A 25,669-nucleotide genomic window follows, 5' to 3' on the forward strand; every position below is an offset into this window, starting at 1 on the left:
TTCTTAAAGAGACTGTTAAATATTTATATAATTAAAGGTGTTCTAAGGTAAAGAACCCACTGTAAAGTGTCTGAGAACCACTATGTGTTATCTGCGAGTGGAGAAGCTGCAGGCCACTGTAGTGACGAGGTCAGTCATCCTGAGCCCTTTTCTAAGTGGGAGGTTAAGGCACCAAGAGCCTGAAGGGCACACAGTCGGGGAGCTGTCCCTGGCCTCAGCGAGGTGAAGCACAGGGCAGGTAAGAAGGGATCCAAGGGAGGGGCACAGATGTTGGGGTAGGATGGGAGTGGAGAGGCGCAGGACCCTAGAAGGCAGACTCCTGGGGTGGGGACCAGGGCTTCGCACACAGTGCCCCGTCCCCATGGGCCACCCCAAATCACTCCCAAGAATTTCGTATTTATAAAACAGAAGATTTATTAGGCGAGGACCCATTTTCAAGAAGCTAAAGGTGAAGGTGTGGGGAGGTAAGGTTTCCTCCACCTCCTCTCCCTTCTCCCTAAATAGCTCTCCCCAGGGGATAAAAATGGTCTGGACCTCGAAACCTACCCAAATAAAAAAATGAAAAAAAATGAGGTTTCAAAAAGTTACAGCATATTAATTCCTTATAGAAAAGGGGAAGGGGCCAGAGGGAAGGTTGTCCCTCATGGGGGTGAGCACCCCACCTGATGGGACACCCCCTCTTAAATAGCTGCCCCAAATGGGGCAAGCCTAGAGCTATTACATTAAAAACACCCACACCCCAATTTTATCAAAACCAAAGAGAAAAAAATTTCCTTCCCCCAAACCCAAATATATATATATTTTTTTTCTTAAAAAAAAAATCCAAGGCATAAGTGTTAAAGTGAACCTAGAACAGGGGAATGTGAAATTTCCTCCTCCCATCCCCCTTACTGTGGGGTTAATTGGTACATCCCCAGCAGAGGGACCAGCCCCAAGGGAACGGCAGAGGGGAAGGACCAAAGGGAGCAAAGGTGGGGGCCTCCCCAGCCAATCAGCAGCCAGTAAGGGTGTGGGCGTGGTGCCAGGGAAGCCACACCCCCTTGGAATTTTCCAAGTGGGATGGGGAGGGGAAAATGCATTCCTGTATAGTCTTCAGCCAATTCATATCAAGTTGAGGCAGGGAAGCAGGGTGACAGGCGCAGGGTGTGCAGAAAGGAAAAGTGGGTCCTTTGCATTCCGGTCGTCACGGAGAACCCCGCTTCCTCAGCTCCTGGATAAAAGCTGGAAGGAAACAAGGGCCTGAGGTCAGCGCCTGCTCTTCCCCTTCCCAAGTCGGGGTTCTTTCCCAGGGTGACACATTCAAGACAAGTAAGTTTAAACAAAACCCAACCACCTTACCTTCAATTATCTCCTCTTTGACTTTCTGCAGTTCCTTCCTCACCTCTTCCAGAAGCTCCTGAAAATAACAGCCAATCAAAAAGAGACCTGAGGGGCTGGGGATTTGGCTCAGTGGTAGAATGCTTGCCTAGCAAGCTGGAAGCCCTGGGTTCGGTCCTTGGCACCAAAAACAAAACATAAACCTCCCCTAAAAAACAGTTCAACCAAAAAAATACGGTAAAATCCAAAAAGACCAAAAAACAAACAAGGCAAAAAGAGACCTGAAGTTGAGGACACAAATCTCCCCTTTCTTATTTTATGGCCAGAACTAGGGGTGGAAGGAACCCAGGGCGTCTCCCATGCCAGGCAAGGGTTCCATCCTTAGGCCACATCCCCAGGCCCCCAACTTTATGATTAGTTGCTTCAGCCTCCTGAGTGCTGGGATTAGAGGCACACATCTGGGCCCACTCTATGCCTTAAAAGTCAGAGGAAGCAGGTTCAAGGCCACCCTGCCCCCACCCTGCCACAGCTGCCAAGGTCACGGAATGACGGACTGTTCATCCTATAGGAGAATTTTAGATCTTTGCAGCCAAAAGAAAAAAGTACTGGAGAACAGCCAGTACCAAGCTAGGCAAACACACTCCAGTGTCCTGCCAACTCTGATGGGTGATGGATGGCTGCAGCCACCGGGCTGAGGAGGATTCTTCTGGGCACCCAGCAGGGATGAGAGTGCTGACCGAGCCTCCGGTCCGCTACAGGTATCGGAAATGGGGGTGTGGCGGCTGTGTCAGCCCCAACAGGATCTGCCCTGGCTCCTTCATTCCTCCCACTGGAAAATTAGGTTTCCAAGGCCTCCTCCAGAGCCAAAGGGCACACTGGTGGCAGGCTCTGGACCAGCCCCCCTCTCTCTACACGGCCCCCCCAACTCCCAGCCTCATCCCCACCTTCCCCAAAAGCTACCTGCTTCACGCTGTCCAGGTCTGACTCAGGGGCAGAGCTGGGCGTGGAGGAGTGAGGCTCGGAAGCAGCCACCGAAGACATCGACTTCATCCTGGAAGGGCCGGCATGGTTTGGGACACAAATGGAATTAGAAAGAGGACTTCCCTCTCTCCTGCCTTCCAAAACTCTAGGGGTCACACTGTGTTCCTCCCTGTAAACTGAGCAAATTCAACTGTTTTGGGGGGTAGAGCCCTAACACTGATGACCCACCTTGGCAAGGTTGTGCTGTTTTTCTCCCAGGGTCTCCGCACTGGTTCTGGGGAACAGGAGACAAATTGGAAAGGTGAGGGACAAAAATTGTCCCAAATCAAACCCTCTTCCCCAGCCTCAACAGTCTCTGTTCAAAGAGCCATTTCAGAGCAGGGCATGATGGCACATAATCCCAGCACTAGGGAGGCTGAGGCACGAGATTCACCCCAAATTCAAGTCCAGCTTGAGCTACATAGTGAGTTCAAAGCTAGCCAGAACTACATAGCAAGACCCTGTCTCCAAAAACAAAACAAAATAAAACAAAACGCAAGTCAGGAGGTTACACTTCCCAGCACTATCTTCACAGACTTTCCACAGGGTGCCGTAAGTGCAATCAGGGTATCCTGGGATTTGTAGTCTCTGTGGTGAGACTGGGCTCTTACCACTCTGGGCTGGGACTCTGGCCTCTGGTTCCTCCTGCTGGTCAGAAATAAAACTGTCATGGGCCAACCCTGCCACACCTCTGCTCACTTCCTCTTGAGGATCACAACCAGCCCAGCCTTACTCCCCTTCTCCCCCAGTACCTCTTCCCTGAGGGTACAGCCTAAGGTGTGCAGGGCAGAAGAACCCCTAACTTACACTGGCAGATTCATCCTTGGGGGGTTTCTCTCCAACTTGTGTGGCTTTCCTTCTGCAGGGGAAAAGCAAGGACAGCTGTGGTTGTCCCCCATTTCAGCCACCTAACGGTTCCCTCCCACTGGTCTAGATATATGTGTGCCAGGCTGCTGAGTTCTGGAATTCATCAAGGCTAAGGAAAGTCGAGCTTCCAGAAATTAAAGAATCATTCTTCTAGAATGAGGGTGAGGATTCCACCACTCTCACGTTTGGGAATCATAAGCTCCGAAGAGCATCAGAGGGGCTCTGTGGTAGCCTATGGGGGAGTCCAAGAATCAGAATTTCCAGTCTGCTGAGGTTCTAGAATTCAGGGTGCTAGAACAGCACACAGATTGCCAGCCAACTCTGGAGACTGCAGCCTCCAGCATCACCCCCCAAGCCAGGCTCTCGAGGGAGAACTTACACCCCAAGAGAGAAACAGGAATCAGGGCCCTTTGTGGCCATCAGGGCCCTTTGCGGAGGCCACCGCCACCAAGCTGCAGGGGCGGGGCTCAGGCTCACCTGCGGGCCAGCATGGCATTCATCTCCTCCATGAGCCCCCCACCTGTGCTCCGACTGCTCTCGGCTTTGGGCGGCCCGGAGGCTTCCTCCTGCTGGAGAAATTGAAGACAGGACTTAAAAGGTGGTCCTTCTGCCCTCTTGTGACATCTCTAGGTGACTCCCACTGCCCCACTCACCCACCACTCCCAGCCCCTCACCTTGCTGACTTTCCTGAGTTTGGCTCCAGCAATTGCTGCAGCCAGGCCAGGGGCCCCAGCACCTCCACCGCTAGGGCCCTGTGCTGTAGGGAGAGGGGGTGCAGGGGGTGGGCCTCCTCCTGCTCCATGTGCTGCAGCTGGGACCCCTGAGGGGGGCAGCCCTGGAGGTGGGGGGGGACCTGGAGGAGGAGGAGGTCCTGGAGGTGGCGGTGGCCCCCCAGCTGGGGGAGCAGGAGGGCCTCCTGAAACAAGAGCAGAAAAGGGGGTACTGAGAGAGAAGCCTCATTATTCACTGCCCAGTGGCCCAGCCCTTGCTGCACAAAGGTCCCCAATCTACATGGCCCATGGAGAGTCACCTGCATTAGAGGCCCGGCGCTCGCGCTCCATGTGCTCTGGCTGGCTGGGCTGCTGCCTGTGGAGTTGACAGTGGCTTCAGTCAGGTCCCAGAATGCTGGCCTTCCTGTTTTGTTTTGTTTTTTTGGTGGAACTGGGGATTGAACTCAGGCCCTTGCGCTTGCCAGGGAAGCACTTATTCTACTGACCTGGCCTTCCTGAGGTGCCCAGGAAAGGAGGTGCAGGGCCCAGGGCAGGCAGGGCCAGCAAGGGACCAGAATACAAGTTCCCTTGTCATTCAGCTGTCAAGAACCTCTAGATGAACAGCTTTCAGGCAGACTGCAGGGCCTGAGAATCTGAAGGGCCAGGATCTGGGGAGGCCTGCAGATTCTACAAGTTGGGTATGGAATTTCTCAAACTCTGGTGGTGGAAGGATCTGAGAGCTGTTTGTTTCTAGTACCTTCTGAGAGCTTGGAGCTAGAACACTGTAAAACTGGAAGCTCATAAAATGGAAACAAAGCTTCGTAACTAAGGAGGGGATGAAGGGTTGAAGAGGGAGGGGACAGGGAAAAAGAGAGGCAGCAAGACAATATACACAGGTACAAACTCCCTATGATGACTATGATCAGTATGTGTATCAAAACTGTATCAATAAACATAATTAAAAAAATTTTTTTAAACTACAAGCTAGAGGCTGGGCATGGTGGCGCACACCTATAATCCTAGTACTCAGGAGGCTGAGACAGGACGATTGCAAGAGACCCAGTGAGACCCTGTCTCAGACAAAACAAAAGAAAAACAAACTGGAAGCTAAAGGGATTGTGAGCTCTAGGAGTCAGGCAGGGACTTGTGAAGTCCTGGCAGGAAGTCAGGTCCCCCGATCCAGGGAGCGGCCCTACCTTTTCTGTTGCTCTAGCTCCTCTGGGGAGGGTCCGTTCTGGGCTGACCAGGCAGATGGTGTGGGAGGTCCAGGAGGGGCCCCTCCTGGAAGGGGAAAGGAGAGAGTGGTGCGTCAATCCCAGCCTTCAGCACTTTTCCCTTAGGCCACCGGAATCCTGTTCACTTCCTGAACTGCCAGGAGGCAAGCACTGGGCCCAACCTGTGCAGGTCCGGCTCAGCAGGAACCGGGACCCAGGCTGGCCTAGCAGGTAGGCTGTTTGGAGACACTGAGGCCCTCTTCCTCTCCTGCCCCAGGCCTCTGGCCTCCTCAAGCTTTCTGTGGCTGCTCTAGCGAGCAGGCTCCTGTGTCACGGGGATTTTGATCAGCAGCAGTTCCAGGGCCCACCCATCACTGAAAGCCTTGCCTTCAAATCACCAGAGGGCCTGCTAGAAATTCACTCCTGTTGCATGTGGGGCACACACTTATAATCCCAGCACTTGGGAGGCTGAAGCAGGAGGATCTCTAGAACAAGGTCAACCTGGGCTACGTAGTAAGTTCAAGGCCAGCCTGAACCACCCAGGTGAGACCCCCATCTCAAAAATGCCAGCAAGGTGGTCATGAGGGGAAAGGGACCAAGAAGCTTCTGGGGCTGGCCCTATCTACACACCTCAACCTGGGAGGTGGTCACAGGGCGGGTATACGTCCTCTTAGGAACTGTGTGTTTTACACATGGGGACACAGAAGCCACTAAATTCTCATCCAAATTTTCCATAATAGGAATGAATTAGATCTCCTTTTTTGGTGGCAATTCTGAGGATTGAGGTTATAGCTATATTCACAGCCCTTTCTTTTCTGAGACAATCTCACTATGTAGTTCAAGCTAGTTTTGGACTCTATGTAGGCAAGAGACTGGCCTTGGAACTCATGGTGATCCTCCTGCCTCAACCTCCCAAGTGCTAGGATTATAGGCATGTGCCACCATGCCTAGCAGTCCCCCTTTTTAAATTTTAAAACAGGGGCTAAAGTTTTACCCAACAGGGCTCAAACTTGCCATCTTCCTGCTTCAGCCTCCTAAAGCACTGAGATTACAGGCATGTGCCCCAATGCCTGAGATCCAGGCTGGTAAACCAGCAGCCTGAAGCCACACAGCACTGTGGTGGGGCCCCCTCTGCCCACACCCTCTCTGGGTCTGACCTTCCAAGGCTTCTAGGGCACTGGCCATGCCAGCAGCGAACTGTGCCGCATCCTCCTTGCTGCTGAAGTTGAGGCCCCAGACTTGGCGCGCATCACGCCATTGATGGAAGTTGGGGGTGGCCTGGTTATACTTGACACCCCGCATGATGGCACAGTTGATGACCACCTGGAAGGGAGGAAAAAGGCGAGTGAGGGCTGAGGGCACAGGCAGGGGTTCCACCTACAGAAAGCTAGGGGACAGAGGGAGCAGCACCTGCTGGTCGGGGTGCATCTTTCGGCCCACGACCCGGAAGGAGTTGGTCGTGGGGTTGTGGTAGATCTGGACACGACTGAAGGCCTGGGGACCTGTGCCGGCCGGGAGCCATCGCTTGCTGCTGTCATCATAAAGCATCACAGTGGCCCGGCTGGAACAGACGACCAGCTCGCTGCAGGGGAGAGAAGGGGAAAGCTTAACATTTCCCATCCAGAGAGGAAGAGTGAGACAGGGGGGTGGAATGGGGGAGGAGCGGCGGAGACCAGAGGAGAGAGCTTCTCTAACACAGCAAAAAGGAGAGACAAACAGACAAGGGAACCAGAGACAGCTTAGCAGAAGAAGAGGGCCAGCTGGGGTGTGAGAGAAATGGAAAAGTGACAGAGGGGCAGGGCAGGAAGGGTAAAAAACAGCCTAGGGTCGGAGAGATGGCTCAGTAGAATAAGTGCTTGAGTTCAATCCGGGGGGGCGGGGGACGGATGGACACACGGGACGGGGACAGGCGAGATGGACAGGTGAGGGAAGAAAAGAGCAACAGACTAACACAGGGCCAGAAACAAATAGAAGGGGGAAAGCTGGACAGGCAGGGGGCACACACACCAGAGACAGAGAGAAGGGGAAACTGGCAGATGAAGACAAGTGGAAGAGAGCAGCAGTGAGGGCTTTGGGGTAGAGGCTGAAGCCCGAGGTGACCAGAGTCCCCTGCTGGCCACTCCAGCAGCATCGTAGCCCCACCCCACCCCAGACAGGAAGCTGAGGTTCAGGGTAGAGCGAGGTGAGGTCTGTTGCAAGCCCAGAGCCATCGCTGATCCCCGCTCTGCCCCAAGTGCATCTTGCTGACCACCCCACCTAAGGCAGCAACAGCCACAACCAAGGTCTGACACCCCAGGCCCTGGGCCAGTCAGCAATAGATGGGGTTGTGAATGTCCAGGCTCAGCCATGGCCTGAACAGCCCCGGTGCCACCACCTATGGGACCTGGTACCACCATCCCATACAGCCCCTCGTGGAAGGCAGAGTGCAGACTCCAGTGTGCGAGTTCAGTCAGGAGGATCCCCAGGAAAGCCAGCTAGGCAGAAAGTCAGGTAGCAGCGCCTGCGCCTCAGGCTTTGGGGTCACCTCAGAGTTGGCACAGGACACTGCCAACGTGGGTTCAAATCACCCACCGACTCACTTCCACCAGGTAACCCAGAGGCCAGTGAGCCTTACGCTCACAACTCATCTTCCTGGTCTGAAAACTGGGGGAACAGTCCCAAGGAAGCGGGTGGGAGTAAACGAACCTGGGCACTTAACAGAGCGTGGCACAGGGCCTGGTATGTACTGAACTCTGTCATAGCAGCCTGAGCAGGTAAGGCCAGGTCAGGCAAGGACAGCACCGTCCCACAGGACAGCTATCCCTTCAGGAGGTTGAGTGCCCCTCCCCCAATGAGGAAACTGGGCTCCCAGAGGGGAAGTGACTTGGCCAAGGTCACACACAGACAGGGGAAGTTCGGAAGCTCTAGTCTGTGTCCTGTCCCAACACCCCCACCAGGCTTTTCCTGAAAAGAAGAAGTTGGGGTCAGAGGTTTCCGGGGAGACAAATTACACTCGAGCGGTCCTGTCCCCAGTGGGCTGTGAGAGTTGGGGCGGGGAAAGCACCTCCGAAGGCCCAGCTGTGCATTTCAGTGCCCCCCAGGACGGAGCCTGCCCCCATGTTTCTGTAGCTGTGGCATCTGGTTCGTTACAGCCATTGTAGCTGGATGGGGACCCTGACCCCTTCTTGGGACTACTCACTGTTCCCCCTGCAGCCCTTCACAAGGAGCCCTTTCTGAAGCTCTTTTGAAAATGGGGATTGCAACAGAGGTCCAGAGATGCCGAGAGATTTGTCCATAGTCACACAGCTGCTGGGTGGCAGATGGAGTATCAGAATCCAGGCCACCTGGCTCCCAAGTCCACAGTTCTTACCCCAGGGACAGTGTGGGCCCTACCCAAATACTGGGCCCCACTTCCAGACAAGCGCAGCCTCAGGGGCTGTTTCCAGCCGCCTGCACCCCTGGCAGGCAGGGCTGGGACCTCACCCACACCTGCCGCCCACACCCAGGCTCTGGACAGAAGCCCAGGGCTGTCACTGCCTGGCCCGCTGCACTTTGGTCTCCCAGGTGGCCCTGCCCTGCACCAGCCCCGGGCTTCTGAGTGACCCTGGGCGGCTCCTGCTCTTGTCCAGGTCTTAATGCTTCATTCAGAGAAGGGTCTTGCAAAAGCAGAGGCAGGCAGAGTCTCTTTCTTGCTCAGAAGTTCCTGGGTCCCGCAGAACAAAAGGGGTTCTCTCAAGCCTGGATTCCCACCTGCTTAGGTCTCAGCGTTGAAGATGTCACTTCTTCCAAGAAGCCCTCACTTACTACCACCTGTCAATCCCCGGTCCTCTCTCACCTGATCTTCCCAACCACAAGTCAGGCCAACAGAACCAGTTTGGTCCCTTTTGCTCATTGTCTCTCCAAAACCCAGAACTGTGCCCAGTCTTTAGCAGGTGTCCAGTGGTTGTTTTATAAATGCAGTCTTGATGACAGCTGACACTGATAGGTTAGCTTGCGCCCCAGACACCATGCTCCATCCATTGCCACCCTGCGTGGCTCTCTGGCCTCCTTAGACTCTGATGCTTATCCTTCTGACAGACATGGAAACAGAGGCACAGAGTGGTGAAGACACTTGCCACAGGTCACACAGCAAGTAAGCAGAGACATTCATGTTTGAGCCCAAGTCCTCCTAAGCGTTAACCTTATTTAAAGTTGAGAAAAGACAGCAAAGGTGAAATTTTTAAAGGCAAGGTACAAAGTAGTGTGGCTCAGAAGTTTGAAAAAAAAAAAGGTGGGGAGGATATAAATAAATGTGCAGCTCTGTAGCGTACCCAGAGGTTTCTCAGGAGACTAACAGCAGTGGCCTCTTGAGAATCCGACTGGGGGCCTGGGACCGAAGGAAGCAGACACTTCACGTGCTTTCTGCTTTTCGACTGTTTCACTGGGGTTTTTTTTTTGTTTATCATGAGCTGGAATTACCTGTAAAAACCTAGCTCCTTACTTACATTTAAAAAAAAATGAAACTCTGAGCTAGGCAAAAACTGCAAGGTGTGGAAAATCCCACAGTCAAGAAGCACATGTGGAGGTGAGACAGGTTCCTCTGGTCTCCAGGGCCCTTAACCCAGCCCCCCATGGGCCCCTCTCTCCAGGGAGTCACCTCTGTGGTGTGACTTCACCTCTCTGGCCCTCAGTTTCCATCCATGAAAAACAAAACTCACTGGGTTTATTGTAAGGATGAAAATAAAAAGGTTGGGCGTGGTGGCACACGTCTGCAATCCCAGCATGCAGGAGGCTGAAGCAGGAAGATCTGGCAAGTTTGAGACCAGCCTGGGCTACAAAATGAGGTCAAGGCCAGTCTGGGTTGTATTATAGGGAGATCTTGTCTCAAAAAGAAAAAAAAAAAAGGAAAAAGAAAGAGGTCATGGACACAAAGCCCTAAACTTAGGAGCTGGTAATTGGCATTTTCTCCACATGGGAGATCTAAGAATCAGAACAGAAGGGGAGCTTCCCATTGGGGGCTGAACAAGCACATCATGACTCCCAGTGACATCAACCTCCACATGAGTCTTGCCCTTCCTTTTACAGAACACAACCTCAAGACTTGCCCTGTAGCCTCCTTACACCATAAAACTTGTGACACACAGACACACACACACACCCCTCTTTCCTAAACTATAAATCTCTGAAACAATCCTGGGTAAGGAACTACTCTAGGGTCTGTGGGATTTCAGTGGTTTCCCTGTAGTCCCTCCTTTCAGGTGGGCCTCAGCTTCCTGAGAAGTTAAAGTTCTAGCTTGAGTTTCTTTTTGCTTACCCAAGCTACCTCAACTTTCCCCCTTTCCCCAGTAAAATCACATTAATTGTATTTAAAAAAAACAACAACCAGCAAACCTAAGACTTTGTCTTCACTAGCACAATAGTTGGAGATAGCCCTAGATTCGGATTAAACAGTTCAAAACTGTCTGACTTCAAAAGCCCATTTGTTTAACTTCTTCGAGCCTTAGTTTCCCCATATGTAATAGTATGGACACAAGACTGTACTAAGCATGGATTTAGAATTGTGTGGGGACTCTCAGAAACCTAGCGCACTGTATGGGACAAAGCAGATAAAAGTAGGTACCTGATCGCCACATGATCTTACTTTCTTTTGAGGAAAAGATAAGAACAAGAATTTGTACTACTACTGTGAGAAGAAAAAGGACCCAAATTCTTCCCAAGTTTCTTCCAAACGAGCTTCTCTGACCTCTGGCCCCCTTCCCTGTCTTCCCAGAAGCCTAGCTCCCGGACACAGCAGACACTCAACAAATATTTGTCAAACTGGGAGAAAAGAACTCTATCTTGTAACTTTCCATCTAACATCCTCTCTTCTAACTGCCCCCAGGACTGCCCCAGACAAACGGGCAGTGCAGCGAACAGCCAATCCCAGCTTCTTTCCTCTTCTAATATTGCGTAAGTATTTCTTAGAGCTGTGCTCCAGGCTTTCTTCTCTTTGAGCCTCAGTTTCCCCAGACAGGAATAGGTCCAGGGATCACTTTAAAGCCCAGATATCCTTGGAAAAGGGTTCCAAGCCCTGAAACTTCCGCATGACCACTGCCAAGACAGAGCCCTCAGGAGGTGGAACAGCCCTCTCTGGTGGGTCAGGCACCCCCCCACCCCGGAAGTAGAGGCTTGGCCCCGTGGGGGACCAGGCCACTGGCTGGGGGTGGGAGCAGGAGGCAGGCCCAGAAACTGCTCCTGCCCTTTTACGGTCTCGCAGCGAGTGAGGCAGCACTAACTCGGACATCCGCCATCCGCCTTCCACCGACCCGGCCTGGGACCGGAAACGGGAGGGGGCGGGGCGGGGCCGGGGGCGATGGGAGAGAGGAGTCCCCGAGGAAAAGGGTGAAGGAGAAGAACCAGATCCAACAAACTGTCCTTCCTCCGGGGACAGGGTCATCACTCTCCGGGGGAAAGGGTTGGCAGTTAGTCTGGAGGGTGTCTACCGTGTACCCTAGCTCTAGATCTTCCAACAATCCCTTTCACACCAGAACCTCCTCCTTCCTAAAAAGGAATGTCACCCTGATGTCAAAGGGTCTGAGTGTGGGGAATGTAGGGGGGAAGTAGAGGGTGTGAGCACCAGGGGGTTAATCCCAGCGGTCCCCAGGGGCCTCCTCCTCAGGCCCCAGACTTGCGGGCAGGAAGTCCCAGAGAGAGTGGAGGAAGGGAGATAGTATTGTCAAGCTCTGGACCCAAGGGAGCGATTATGGGGGGTCCAGGGAAGGGATGATTGGGGGTGGAGGTGCATCCAGCACTGGCTTTGCCCCTAGGTGAGTCCAGGAAGCCAGTTTAAGACAAAAATCCATGAGTCCCTTGGGCGCCTCACCCCCAGGATTAAATTCCTGGGAAGACGGCAGGAACTGTCTGGTAAGCCTGGGTCCTGGGGAAGAAAGCTATGACCTTGAAGCTCTCCAATGCCCCCTCCTCCAATCCCAGAGCCCCGGAGGGCTTGGGGGGCAGAGGAGGAGGGGGTGAAGGCAGCCGGCCCCGCCAAGCTGCAGGCCCGCCCCCCCACACCAGCTGTCTCGACAGGTGAGTCAGGAAGACAAAGGCCCCCTCCCCCAGCTGCCGCGCCCCCTCCCTGCCTGGCCGTCAGGTGGGGGAGATCGGCTGCCCTTCTGGCCCGGGGCCGGGGAGCCGCCCTCTGCACAGCTTGGGCAGGGCAGATCCCGGGTGCACGGTGCCCTGCGAGAGGGGTGAGAAGTCCCAACCAAATCCCGGATCTGAGGGTCTGCCCACAACAACCTCAATCGTTGGGGACCCAAATAACCACAAAATGCAGAACAAGAAGTACTCCCTAAGTTAAGGAGCACGGTCCCACTGGGGGCGACTTCCTAGGGCCACAGAAACGGGGGACGGGACCATGCCAATTAGGGTCGGTATCTCAGCTTCTCTACCAGGTCTTCGGGTCTCCCAAACCGTGCCCCCGATCCCTCCCAGGACCTCGACTTGAGGTTTAGAGAAATCTGAGTCCCGCTTAGATCCCAGCATCCCCGCGGGGAGCATCTGCCAACTTGGATGTCCTCTGAAGAAAGTCTTCAAAATTCGAGACTCCCCAGAGCGCCCCCAAATCCGAGAAGTCTCAAGAGAACCTCACCGGCACCGCCCTGAGCTCCGAGTTGCGGGCAGGTGGTCAATATTTAGAGTTCGTCCGAGCGGACTGAGCCCAAACCGAGCCCACCCTCTAGCCCGATCCCCAAATTCCAGCACGGAGCGAGGGGGGAGGGGACAAAGGGGGGGCGAGGAAGAGTCCGTGGGAGGCGCGGGGCTCACCTCATGGCTGCGCGGCGGGCGGGCAGGCGTGCCCACCGGGCGGTGCTCCCGGGGCGCCCCCGGCTCTCGGTTCAGGGGTGCGCGGCTGGCTCTGGGTCTGCTCAGTCTCCCCCAGGGTCCCGCCCCATAGAGTCCGGCTTCCTGGGGGAAACGTGGACTGGGCCGGGGCGGGTCTTCGGGCGCCTCTTCCCTCTGGTAGTCTGCTTGTATGGGGGGGTCCCCGCAAAAGAAAGGGGGTGCGGCGTCCCCTCCGCGGCGCGCCCCCTCTGCCGCCGGCGGCTCCAATGTTACTCTTACTACTGTACTTCTCGCTCCAAAATTCCACTCCCCGCACCCACAATGCCCCGCGCCTTAAAGCGGCCGCAGGAACGGAGGGAGGGGGCGGGGGGGCTGGCGGAGCGCGCTTAAAAGGGCAACGCAGAACCGCGACTTCCGCAATTTCTCTTTCTTAACGTTATCGCAGAGGTGAGCATCCCGGGCCTCACCCCCAACTGGAGGGCAAGTTTGGTAGAGAACGGATAGTTCCTGGATCTCTCGCTGTCACTCGGTGTAGGAATTCTTACAGGGATCTCACTGGGGCACAATCTCTCGCGTCCTACTCTCCCCACCGACTTCTCCATTTAACAGTCTCAGTTTGGGGAGGCGGGAAAGGCCCTCTGGTTAAGCAAGGGCTTTCTGAAATTTTCTACCTTAAAAGCTACATTTGGACACCCGATCCACTCCATTACCCAGGACTCGCTTCTCAGTTTCTAAGGGGTGAACAACCCCACTTCACACGAGAGCGGAAAGGCAGCGAGGGCCCCCCTCATCTTTGCCCCTCACCCGTCCGCCTGCCCGCCGGGGAAGGTGAGGAGGAAGTGGGCCGAGGGGGCGCGGCTGGCCGCTGACTCACGGCCGCGGGGTCGGAGGTGGGTGGAGTGGGGCGGGGTCTGGCAGGGGAAGCAATGGTGGAGGGTGCTGCGCCTGCTGGGGCTGGGGACGGGACCCCAGGTTCTTGTGTGGACAAAGCACCTGGCCCCCTCCCCATGCACCTCCCGTAGGGCAGCAGGAGCATCCCAACCGCACCGCGGGCACAGAGCTGACGCAACCCCTCACCCCCCCATGCCTGCTCCAGGTGGAGCTGGTGGACACCTTATCCTGCAGGTCCCGCCCCAAGCGACGTCACTATCATGACTACGCCCCACAGGACACTGCTTGACCTGGGTGAGGTGTTATATTTTATTTATTTTGGTTTTCTGAGACAGGGTCTTGCAGTGTACTCTAGGCTGGCCTGGAACCCATGGCAATCCTCCTGCCTCAGCCTCTGAAATACCAGGATTACTAGCGTGCACCACAGTGCTCGGCGGGTGAGGTGTCTTCATTCTAGGAAAGCATCAGTTCTACTTTGACAAATTGGTAAACTAAGGCCTAGGGGCAGGAAATGAATCAGGCCTAGAATCTGGGCCATGGCCCCCCTGCTTGAGCTCCAGAACCCCTAAACCTAAGATAGGTGTGAGTGCAACACAATTCTTAGAGCCCCAGCTGACCAGGTGAATCAAACTTCGCATGTTTTATCCAAGGGCAGCCCCACACCCCTTTACAGTGGACACCTATCTCACCTTTGTAGGTCTCATGCTGACATTAATTCTGCTCTAAAGAGCTGGGAAACCTCCCCTTCCTCATGCTGCTGTGGGAGACCTTGAACCTGGGTCCAGGGAGGCTATTTGTGTCTTTTGTGGCTTTGAGTATTTGGGAGCAAGGCTAGAACTTGACCCACTCTGGACCTCATCCAAACAAGCCGAGCCGAGGACAACAGCTCAAAAACATTCTTCCAGCTGACAGAGGGCCCAGTTCTGTGACCTTGGCCAAGACCTTTGTCCTCTCTTAGCTTTCCCGTCTGTAAGATGGGTTGGGTGATATTTCTGGGTGCCACCTATACTATAGCGAGTTGGCAAACTTTCTCTAAAAGTCCAAATAAAGGAGCCAGGGAGATGACTCAGTACAATAAGTGCTTCCCTGGCAAGCACAAGGATCTGAGTTCAATCCCCGGTTCCAGGAAGAAAAAAAAAAAAAAAAAAAGTCCAAATAGTAATTAACTCTAGGTGTGTTGGACATAGCTCTGTATCACATATACTTTTTTATTTTTTTCTTTTTGCTATGCTGGGATTGAACATAGGGCTTCATGAATATATGTAAAAATTTTGAATAAGTCTTTAAAATGTAAAAAGCAGTCTTAGTTTGGAAGTTGTACAAAGCAGACAGTAAGTGCCAGCCAGATAGCTCAGTGGACTAAAGTGCCTGCTTAGGCAGAGTGCAGCGGCCCAGGGTTCAATCCCGGCTTGCCATGCCGGCCCTGCCCGCAGGGCGCACTGAGATGGCGTTTGAGACTAAGCATGGTAGTGTGTGCTCAGAGTCTGGGAGGCTGAAAACAGGAGAATCACTACAAGTCCAATCTGTGTAGTGAGACCCTGTAGACCCTGCACTGAATAAAAAAATAAAGAAAAGGGCCGGGCAGATAGCTCAGCAGGCTTAAGTGCCTGCCTGGCAACACAAGGTCCTGAGTTTGATTCCCGGTACAAAATTATAAATAAATAAAAGTCTAGGGACTAGGATGTAGCTCAGTGTAATGAGTCTGGCTTCAAACCCCAGTTTAAAGAGAAAGAATGGTAGGAGGAAATTGTGAATGACATGGGTGAAGTTTTTATGTTTTTTGAGACTGAGTCTGTGTGTAGTTCAGGCTGGCCTTGAATTTACTATGTAGCCCAGGGTGGCCTTGAACTTGTGGCCATCCCCCTGCCTCAGGCTCAGAAATGCTGAGATGTGCATCACCATGTCTGGCATGTACAGTTGTTTTTTTTTTTTAATGATTTTATTTATTTAGTTATTGTCTTTTTTGAGACAGTTTCGTTATGCAAGGCTGGCCTTGAACTCACTTTGTAGCCCAGGCTGCCCAGAACTCAGCCTCCTGAGTGCTGGGATTACAGGCATAAGCCACCACGCCCAGCCTTTAATGTATTATTGACAGAAAAAAAAAACATTGCCAAATAATATATGAGGCATGGAAGAATCAAGCAACACTTAAGGCATAACACACGCACACACACATGCACACACACGCAGAGTAAACTGTCTGGTGGAGCTATTCCAAACGCCATAGTTACCAGTGGTGTGGGGAGTACAGGAAATGTGACCAGATATCTCACACCTCCTCTAGACAATGCCAAGTTCAATCCTGCTCTTAGACCTCTGCACTGGCTATAGCCTCTCCTAGGATGTTCTTGTCCCCTGGGCCTGTATGTGGCTGGCTCCTTTCCTGTCAGAACTTTCTTCAGTTGTCCCCTTCCGAGAGACCTCCCCCATTCCACTGCCACGCCTCAGTGGTGGAAGGATAAGAGGATGGAGAAAACTATTCACTGCACAGCATCTTGTACCTTTTGAATTTCAAAATAAATTACCCATTCAAAAACTAAATAAATGGCATTCAAAATAAAAATAGCCACAAAGTATGTCCTTAATCATTTTCTTTATTTTTTTGGTGGGGTCTTGCTAACTTGTTCAGGATGCCTCCAACTAGTGATTTTCCTGCCTCGTCCTCCCAAGTAGCTGGGGCTGTGGACGTATACCACATGACTGGCTGGCTTCCTTCTGGTTTTTTGAGACCAGATCTTACTATACAGTCCGGGGTTGCTATGAATTCACTATATAGTCAGCTACCGTCAAACTCACAGCAGTTGTCCTGCCTCAGCCTCCTGAGTCCTCCGATGTGTGTGCTGGCATGTCCAACACAGTCATTTTTTAAAGATAGCCTATTTTTCTCATGATAGTTGTTTACTATGAATGAGACCTGATGTACATCAGGTGTCCCCTACATATTTTCTGACTAGGCAAAATAACTTTATATATATATATATATATATATATATATATATATATATATATATACAAAATATATTAGGGAGGACCAGCGGCATAGCTCAGTGGACTAAGTGCCTGCTTTGCTTTGCCAAGTGCAGGGATCGGGGTTCAATCCTGGGTCCAGTGTGCCTTGCCAGCCACGCCCCCAGGGCCTGCTGTGCCTGCTAATGAGTTGGGGCACACCCATAATCCCAGCGCTGGGGAGCCTGAAAACAGAAGAATCACTACACGTTTGAGCTGTGTAGTGAAACCCTGTACCAAGTACATAAATGACCAAAAAATTATATATATGGAGATTGCTCAGCAGGCATAAGTGCCTGCCTGGCAAGCACACAGTCCTGAGTTCAATTCATATATATATATATCATATATATATGGAGTTACCTAAATAATTAAAATTCTAGGACCAGGGAGATAGTTCAGTGGCATAAGCACCTGCCTCACAAGTGCAAGGTCCTCAGTTCAATCCCTGGTACTGTAAAAAATAAATAAAATTCTAATAATCAGGGGCTGGGGAGATGGCTCAGTAGGATAAGTGCTTGACTAGCAAACGCAAGGATCTGAGTTCAATCCCCGGTTCCGCTAAAAAAAAAAAAAATTCTAATAATCAAAACTCCCCTACTGGTGTTTGAAAATTAGGAAGGAGGGGCTGGTGAGATGGCTCAGTGGTCTAAAGCACCTACTTACAACAAGCTTAGCAAAGCACAGGGACCGCAGTTCAATCCCCCAGCACCACATGCCAGCCAGCCCCGCCCCCTGGTGGCCTGAGCTGGCCACACACACACACACACACATATAAATAAAATTTAAAAAAAAAATTAGGAAGGAAAGAAAAGGTTGTTGAACTGGGTGATCTTTTAAAATCTATTAAGTTCAAAACTTTTTAGGGTTTTTTTTTTTTTGGGGGGTCTGGATGGTGTGGAATTTCCCTCTCCTAAGTCTTTTCTGTGAGGAGGAAGTAAGAGAAAGGGAAAAAGAGTATTGTGGGGTTTCTCCACGGGCTTGTCTTTCTTCTGCTGGTCCATGGAGGTAGGAAGGGGGTAATTTTCTTGTTTGGTCTCTTGGCCCCCTTTGAGCTGACAGCCAGGTCCCAATGAACAACAGTCAGGCTTCCAAGTCCAAGGCAGAGTTCAAGTAAGAACTGGGGGCTCCCCAGCCCCACCCTGCACCTTCTGCAACACAGAACGAGGACAGGGTGAAGAGAATCTCTGCTTGGCCCTTGGAACCTACTCCCCTTCCTTCTGCAAGAATCACTCCTATTTTCTTTTCAGGAACCCCACTGCCCCTCATCTTAATCCCTCAGCTTTTGGTGGAGTGGATCCCAGTGCAAGTTGGACTTGTGATCCCAGCCTGGCCAATCAGAGAGTCTGTGGGTCAGGCACATGACCCTAGTTATCCAATGGGAACTAGCTCTGGCACCAGCTGCAACTACCAGGAAATCACCAAAACCTGTGCACTGAGGCCAGCAGGCCAGGGATCTGATCGTGGCTCTGCAACTCTCGCTTTCTCACAAGGAGACCCTGCATGGTAATGAAGCCAGTTCAGCAAAAATAAAACTAAAGAGAAGTTTCCTGATGACATCAAGTGATGACCAGAGGTAGGACTTCCTTAAGTCCCCAAAAGTCCTCAGTTAAGTGGCCCAGGAAATTCCCTGCTTTACTTTCCTAGATTCCTGTCACTCACAGTTCAATGAATCCTGCCCAATATCTCCTGCCACTGAGAAATGACCAACAACCCTTCATTCACATGGTAATAAACAAACTCCTTTCTCTGCTTTGCGTGGGCCGTTGCTTCTCTGCTTCTCCCTTGTATTTCTCCCTGCCCTCCACCCCAGGGCTACATCCGCCTTGATACCTTTGCAAATCCTCAGCTATCTAGGTCCAATTACAGCCTTTCTCTTCCCTCCAAGACTGGGACATCTTCAGAGATCCTGGAGGGGTCTACTGGGCAGTCAGGCATTTAACTTTCCCAGCATTTTCCTGTTTGGGGTAGTGATGGGGCTTTCCAGAGCCCAGCAGAGGCTCCAGTTCTTCAGGGGGAAGCACAGCTGTTCTCTGCACCTGTATCCTTCCCCACCCACCATCATGCCTCACACAGTACTACAGAGCAACAAGGCTACATTAAGGCCGTCATGCAAGTTCCTTGTCACCATGGCCTTCAAATTCCACACGTACGCCTGTAATCCCAGCACTTTGGAGCCTGAGGCTGGCAGATCGCCACTTTGAGTTTGAGCTCAGTCTAGGCTACATAGTGAGTTCAAGACCAGGTTGAACTACATAGTGAGACCCTATCTCAAACACACAAACAAAAAAAGAGCAGGAGAGCACAGGTTTTGAGTTGAGGCCAATCTGAGCCACATGAGGGGTTCAAGGCCTAACTAGACTGCTTAGCAAAAACAAACAAAAACACAGGTCCTGGGTAGGAGATTTAGCGCAGTGGGAGAGCCTTGCCTAAAATGTGCAAGGCCCCAGGTTCAATCACCGTGCTACAAAATAAATAAATAAATAACAGGATCCTTACCTTACAACACTCTTCTGAGGCTTGGTGGAGCCGAGAATAAGCTTCAGCGATGACAGCAGCCCTGGGGAGCACAGGAAGGCCCTCAGGAGGAAACTCTCACACTGCCGCTCCTCCCTCAAGTACCCCACTCAACTCACTTGCAGTGTAGGCCTCCCCCAGGAGGTAAATCTGGGATGTCCTCAGAGGCCAGAGTCCTGAAGACTGTGTTTAGGCTGAGGAGCTCCTGAGTAGAGGCACACAGCTCTGAGAAGGAGATCTGTTTATGGGGGAGCCCCTGTTTGACACTGCCCCTCCCACTGGGCTCTGGCCACTGCTCACCAGCAACTCTCTGGCCCAGGGCTGCATCCAGCGCTAGCTCCCTCCTGATGGCCTCCTCACAAGGCCTGGGGGCCCCTGGGAAGCAGACCACGATGCAGGTCATGTTGTCCAGGCTACCCTGGGTAAAGTGCAAAAAGGGAAGCCTGGTGGGAGGAGGATGGGGCTCTAGCATAGGGTTCAATGCCCTGGGAAGGATAGTTTCCCAACAATCCTGGTGTCCAAGTCCCCTCACCAGTCTGATTATGCCCATCTCTCTCAAGTCTTGCCCATCTCTGCCAGTCTGAATCAAGCCATCAGCCAGGTGTGGTGGTGGCACACATCTGCAAACGCAGCACTCTGGGAGGATGGCAAGCTCAAAGCCAGCCTGGACAATCGAGCGATTTAGAGACCTCCTGTCCCAAAATTAACAACCAAAAGGGGCAGGGAAGTGACCCACTGGGGATGTACTCATTATAAGACCCTGAGTTCAATCCCCGGTATAAACAAAAAATAAACGAAGCTGTCTCCCACCTGGAGCAACCTGTTCAGCCACACCCTCTCCCTATCGAAGACCTACCTTGTTAACAGAATTTACACATTTTATCCGGCCTGTCTGCTCCATTGTCTAGCAGTTCTTGCATCCTCTGGCACTCCTAATTACCTCAGCCCCAGCCCCCTGCCAAACCACGCCCCTTTTCCTAAATCCCTTCCACCTGCCTATCTAGCACCATTTACCCATCTAGTCTTCAACATCCATAGGCCCCACCCAAACCACGTTTTGCCCCTCCCAATCCTAGAAGCCTCGCTCCGGGTCGAGCCCCTCCTCCCCCAAACAATGAGCCCTTTTTCTCTACTGCTCCAAGCTTCTACTACCCTACACCCAGCCCCAGGACCTTGCACAGACACGTGTCCAACAGCTGCGCGCAGAGAAGCTCCGGGGCCAGGCCTAGACGGAGGCGCGATGCCACCAGTCCTGCCAGGGCAGCTGTAGACATCGCGTCCCACACGCCGTCAGAGGCCAGGAGGATGAACTCGTCCTCACCCCGGCGAGCTAGCGCAGCCACCTCAGGTTCCGCAGAAACCAGCTGCAGCTCAGGGGGCCTCCCTGGAGCCTGCTTGTAGGCAAAGTCGCCCAGAGCTCGTGACACGGCCAGGGAGCCTTCGACGCGCCGGCGGCAGATGGTGCCACCCGCGTCGTAGATGCGCTCGCGTTCCCGCGGCCGGAGAGGCCGGTGGTCCTCGGTGCTGAAGGCTACGGCGCCGGCGCGACTCAGCACTGCACGGGAGTCTCCACAGTGAGCCAGGTACAGAAAGCTCGGGGAGACGAGCAACGCCACCGCTGTGGAGCCACCGGCTTCGCCACGCGGCCAGAGAGCACGCAGGCGCTCGTCGGCGTTCAGGAAAGCTCGGCGCAGCGCCCCCCGCACACCCTCGGGCTCGGAGGGCGCCGAGCCCAGCTCCTTGAGCACGTGGCCAGGGAGGTGGCGCGCGCCGAAGTGGGCGGCTCGCGCCCCGCCGTGGCCGTCGAGCACCGCGAAGAAAGCCCAGCCCGGGGGCAGCCCGGGTAACGCGGGCCAAGCGCAGTGCGCGTCCTCCATGCGCGCGCGCCAGCCCTGCGCGGCGCTAGCCCCGAAACGCAGGCTCCCCGAGGCTGCGCCACCCCCGTGTGGCCTCTGGGTGCATCGCGGTGCAGCCAGGAGATAGTGGGGCCCGTCGGGGACTCCGAGCCCCGCCTCCTCCTCCTTCTCGGCCCGTTCTTCCTTGCGATCCGGCCAGAGGAGACACTCTAGGAGCCGACACAGGGCCGCCATCCTCCCTCCACTCTCCGCACCTGCCTCTTGCACACCCCCTCATTCCACCGTTAATCCCTCCTCTGTGACAGTTTAAACCGACTAAACCTCCTTCCTGTCCTTTGACCTGCACTCAAGCCGGGTCATCTCTGGATCTTCTCTCTTCTGCACCTTTCACGCTGAGTCTGGGAACCCGGTTAGGAAAAACTGGTAATAGCAAACTATCACGTACTACTTACCACCTGCCGCCGTTACACATCACCAACGTACAGAAGAGGAAAATAATTCACAGAAAACGTAAGCGGTGTTATAGAGAAATGAAATCTAGAAACTGTTCTCAGCACAACCCTCTCGGCTTCAGGTCCTAGATAGGCTCAGCCTGAGCGCTGCCCACTTTGGTGGTCCAGGCTTCAGCTTCAAAACTTATACAGTACTTTCCAGATTCCTCTCTACTGGGCCCAGGTGCCGCCCATCCATTCGCGCCCACATCGCCAATGGAATGTAAAAGTCTTCAGACCCTTCCATTTTCTTAATCCTGTCATTCATCTCTAACCCTTCCTCTTAATTCCAGCCTAGACCCCAAACTGACTACTTGGTCCTGAAAATCGGATTACTCCACCTGGGCCGTGCCCCCTCCTCTGCTCCTTCCCACCAATTCCCTCTCAGCCACGCCTATAGCTCCCGCCCCATCCAATCCTGTGAATAATCCTACCTAGGCATCAGCCCCACCGTATCACATATCCTCCCCGCTCTCGAAAGTTGCTGAGTACTTTGTTCTCAAATTTCTCGTTCCCTCTGAGAATCTAGTCTCGGGTCCTACTTGAGAGCACTAGATTTTTTCCAGCCCTTCCTCAGTGCCATCCCTAGATCTACTGCGACCGGCTCTGAGACCCTCGCTGCTTCGACACCTTTACCAGTCTCTTTCCAGATCCTCATCTTGCCCCAGATCCTTCCGATTCCTCTAAAGGCTACGCCCCCTTCTTTCTAGACTCCACCCTTTAGATGGTTTCCACTACATCGGGGCTTGTGGTCGGCCCTGCCACCTGCGTTCTTTTAGTAAGAAGACCACGCCCCTCTCAGTGCTAGTCCATGTCTCCCCGCCCCCGTGCCCTCCCTCAGGCCCCGCCCCTATGGTCCCCCTGGCCCCGCCCCCGGTCCAGCGCTGCAGTGCCTGCTCCACCGCGGCCCCGCCCGCGAGCCCGCGCCGAGCCTAGCAGAGGGCGGCGGCGGCTGCTGGAGCAGCCTGGGAGGAGGCGGCGAGGATGGCAGCATCGTCGTGGGCACGGCGAGGATGAACAAACGCGGCTCCGGGCCCAGGGCGGCACGGCCGGAGTGGGCGGGGGTCCCGATGCAGGCCCGAGGGGGGCCATGGGGCAGGTCCTGCCGGTCTTCGCCCACTGCAGTAAGTAGAGGGAGGCTCGGGCCTGGAGTGGCTGCCTGAGGAGGGTCCCACTGGTTTTCCCCTCGCGCCTTGCTGTAAAGAGAGCCGGGCTGAGGAAAGGAAGCGAAGGAGACAAAGGAAGCTGTCCCCTCCCCCCTCTCCCCGCGCTCTGGTGGCAACGGGGGCAGCCTGACCCGGAGGACCCGTGTGGAACCGGGCGGAGGAGGGGCCTCTGAGATTGCTGGCCAGGGGCGCTCTGGGCGCTAGGAGGCATCGCCCCGCCCAGCCTGGGGGGGGGGTGCAGCGGGGAGCTGTCCCAGGACCCTGGTGCTGGCCAGAGCTGCCTGGGAGGGGGCTGAATGGAGGGGCAAAGCCAGGATAGAGAAGAGGGGTCTGGCTTCTATCGACTGTCTGTGCATCCCACCCTCGTCTCCTGCCCAGAATACAGCCTTAACCTTGCGCAGTGCCCAAGCCCCTGTCCCCGGTAAACAGCCACTGCTGGGTTGGTGCCAGCACTCTGGGTCTTTAGTGGGCTTTCCAACTCATTAACGTTAACCCTAGTGAAGAACTACTCCACTCCAGGCCTCTGATTCCCCAATTGAAGAAACGAGGTGGGGGCTGGGGGTCTGATTCGACTTCCAAATGGTGCTGAGCATCATTGAGCATCTCCTCTGTGCAGAGCCCGAGCCAGTTCAGAAGTGCTGGAGCCCCTGCTGAAAATACCAGGGTAGATCTTTGTATCTCAGAGTCCAGTTCTCTGGCAAACCTTGTTTACCATCCTGTAGGATGGTTCTGTCAAAACCATCGGGGATGTCGCCCTGCTCCAGTGTGGCCATTTGCATGTCTTAAGTGTCCAAATACCCAAATCCTAAGGATTTGTGACTTCATTTTAGAATCCCATCCCTAATTCTAAGATCTCGTCCTTACCACAGGGATTACAGAATCTCCTGTGGTCTTCCTCTCTCCCCCAGTCACTCCTTCACATGTTGGAGTTCCTCGCAGACCTCAAGCCTAGTGCTTATGTCAGGGGCTGTGCACTGGCTGTCCCATCCACCTGAAAGACTTCGCTAGATGTCTTAGTAGCTTTCTCCCTTCCTTCTGGTCTCTGCTTAAATATCATCTTAGTAGAGAAGCCTTATTGATCACCATGTGTGAAATAGGGCTCCTTTTTCTCTTCCCTTACTCTGCATTATTTTTCTACCCACACTTATTAGGACCCAAACTTTATTGTCTTTCCCATACGTTGTAAACACTACTGGACAGGGACTGTTTTGTTCATAGCTCCATTCTCCAGGGCCTAGAACATTGTCTGGCATATAGAAGGTGCTTGGTCAATGTTGAAAGGGTAAATTAAAACCTCCCAATATCCCTAATTTAAAGACTCTTTAAGATTAAGATTCTTGGATATGAACTTCTAAGAAAGACTCTGAGCTTCTGACAACACAATGTGTATGCAGAATGTCCTAAAGGTCCTGTGATCCAAATATTCTAAGATTCCATAATTCAGAGCATCTAAGATTCCGGGACTGGCACACTTCTGTTGATTCGGACAGTCTAAGAATCTCAGAGTCTTCGGTTCTTTCCTTCTCCCAGAGGAAGCTCCATCTACAGCCTCTTCTACTCCTGATTCCACTGAAGGTAAGTGAAAGGGTGGATTCGAGGGCCGGGCTTTCAAGGGTTTCACCGCCTGGGCAGGTCAGGCTTCTTCTCTGAGAAGCTCATGGCCCTCCTTTGCCCACTGGAGGAGGCAACGACGACTCAGATTTTCGGGAGCTGCACACAGCCCGGGAATTCTCGGAAGACGATGAAGAGGAGACCACGTCGCAGGACTGGGGCACCCCAAGGGAGCTGACCTTCTCCTACATAGCCTTCGATGGTGTAGTGGGCTCTGGGGCCCGCAGGGATTCAGTGGCCCGCCGCCCCAGGCCTCAGGGCCGCTCAGTCTCTGAACCGAGAGACCCGCCCCCACAGCCTGGCCTGGGGGACAGCTTGGAGAGCATCCCCAGCTTGAGCCAATCCCCAGAGCCTGGACGCCACGGTGATGCTGACAGCGTCCCTCAAACAGAGCGTCCCCTAGAGGATCTGAGGCTCCGGCTGGACCAGCTGAGCTGGGCTGCCCGGGGAGTGGGGTCTGGGGAGGACTCCGCCACCAGCAGCTCCACCCCGTTGGAAGACGAGGAACCCGACGGATTGGAGGCAGAAGAGACTGGAGAAGGTGAGAAGTCAGAGTTGCTGGGACCTGAGCCACAAAGGGTGGGTGGCCCCTCCTCCGGGACCCTCCAAGAAGAAACTCAGGAGCTTTGCTCTCTACCTCTCACAGAACTGGACCTACAGCTCCGACTTGCTCCATCCTCAGAGCCTGAAGTAGTGACTCCCCATCCCATTCCCGTCTCTGGTTCTGAGACCACCCAGGCCTTCACCCTGTCACCATCCACACCCCAAAACCTGAACTCAGGGCCTGAAGAGCCCACACTGGAAGAGGAGAAGGAGTTCCATGGGCCACAGGAGACAGAACCAAACACAGGACAGTGTCTCCACCGCATGGGCCAATCAGAATTCAGCCTGGAGCCACACCCTTTGGGTAAGCAGCATGTGCTCCATTGCTTACAAAGGGTGAGAGGGTTGGGATTTAAAGGAACACAGGACAATGGAGAAGGGAAGAGACATTTGAAATTAGCCTATTTAAATTTTCCCCTAGCTCTTTACCACTGGCTCTTTCTAAATACTTCCCAGTCCCACTTGAGAAGTTAGTGATTGCCTGATTGCTAAAAAGTGATTTTCTGTCTTTAGGAGTGCTCCCCCTACATGTTGATAGTAGACAGGCCAATATCTATAAAAATAAAGATCTTTCCTGGACGTGAATATGAGACTTTTCCAACTCTACATTTGGGG

General features: G+C 53.5%; 3 protein-coding genes across 4 annotated transcripts in view; 1 reads left to right on the plus strand and 2 right to left on the minus strand.

Annotated features, from left to right (window-relative positions):
- Positions 1-395: 395 nt before the first annotated feature.
- On the minus strand, positions 396-13,730 carry Vasp (vasodilator stimulated phosphoprotein). 2 transcript variants are annotated; one of them, XM_023704588.1, is made up of 13 exons: positions 12,896-13,730; positions 6,539-6,710; positions 6,286-6,451; positions 5,111-5,195; positions 4,235-4,290; positions 3,879-4,120; positions 3,682-3,773; positions 3,145-3,196; positions 2,949-2,985; positions 2,527-2,572; positions 2,278-2,368; positions 1,339-1,396; positions 396-1,221 (listed from the first exon to the last, which is right to left on the minus strand). In XM_023704588.1, the coding sequence occupies exons 1-13, from the start codon at positions 12,898-12,900 to the stop codon at positions 1,184-1,186; spliced, it is 1,140 nt and encodes a 379-aa protein (XP_023560356.1). In that variant the 5' UTR covers positions 12,901-13,730; the 3' UTR covers positions 396-1,183. The 2 variants fall into 2 exon arrangements, with proteins under 2 accessions (XP_023560356.1, XP_023560357.1); XM_023704589.1 differs by having other exon boundaries at positions 2,949-2,982; positions 12,896-13,728.
- A 3,947-nt stretch (positions 13,731-17,677) lies between these two features.
- Ppm1n (protein phosphatase, Mg2+/Mn2+ dependent 1N (putative)) lies at positions 17,678-21,417 on the minus strand. The gene is made up of 5 exons (XM_023704594.1): positions 20,500-21,417; positions 19,628-19,745; positions 19,447-19,552; positions 19,310-19,370; positions 17,678-17,961 (listed from the first exon to the last, which is right to left on the minus strand). The coding sequence occupies exons 1-5, from the start codon at positions 21,415-21,417 to the stop codon at positions 17,920-17,922; spliced, it is 1,245 nt and encodes a 414-aa protein (XP_023560362.1). The 3' UTR covers positions 17,678-17,919.
- Positions 21,418-22,652: 1,235 nt separating this feature from the next.
- Rtn2 (reticulon 2) overlaps positions 22,653-25,669 on the plus strand; it is a 10,290-nt gene continuing 7,273 nt past the window's right edge. The window contains 4 exon segments of the mRNA XM_023704595.1: positions 22,653-22,798; positions 24,371-24,415; positions 24,522-24,992; positions 25,098-25,361. Coding sequence (XP_023560363.1) covers positions 22,765-22,798; positions 24,371-24,415; positions 24,522-24,992; positions 25,098-25,361 — 814 coding nt within the window. The 5' untranslated portion in view covers positions 22,653-22,764.

Source organism: Octodon degus, unplaced genomic scaffold (assembly GCF_000260255.1).
Source record: "Octodon degus isolate 3935 unplaced genomic scaffold, OctDeg1.0 scaffold00197, whole genome shotgun sequence".
NCBI classification, from domain to species: domain Eukaryota; kingdom Metazoa; phylum Chordata; class Mammalia; order Rodentia; family Octodontidae; genus Octodon; species Octodon degus.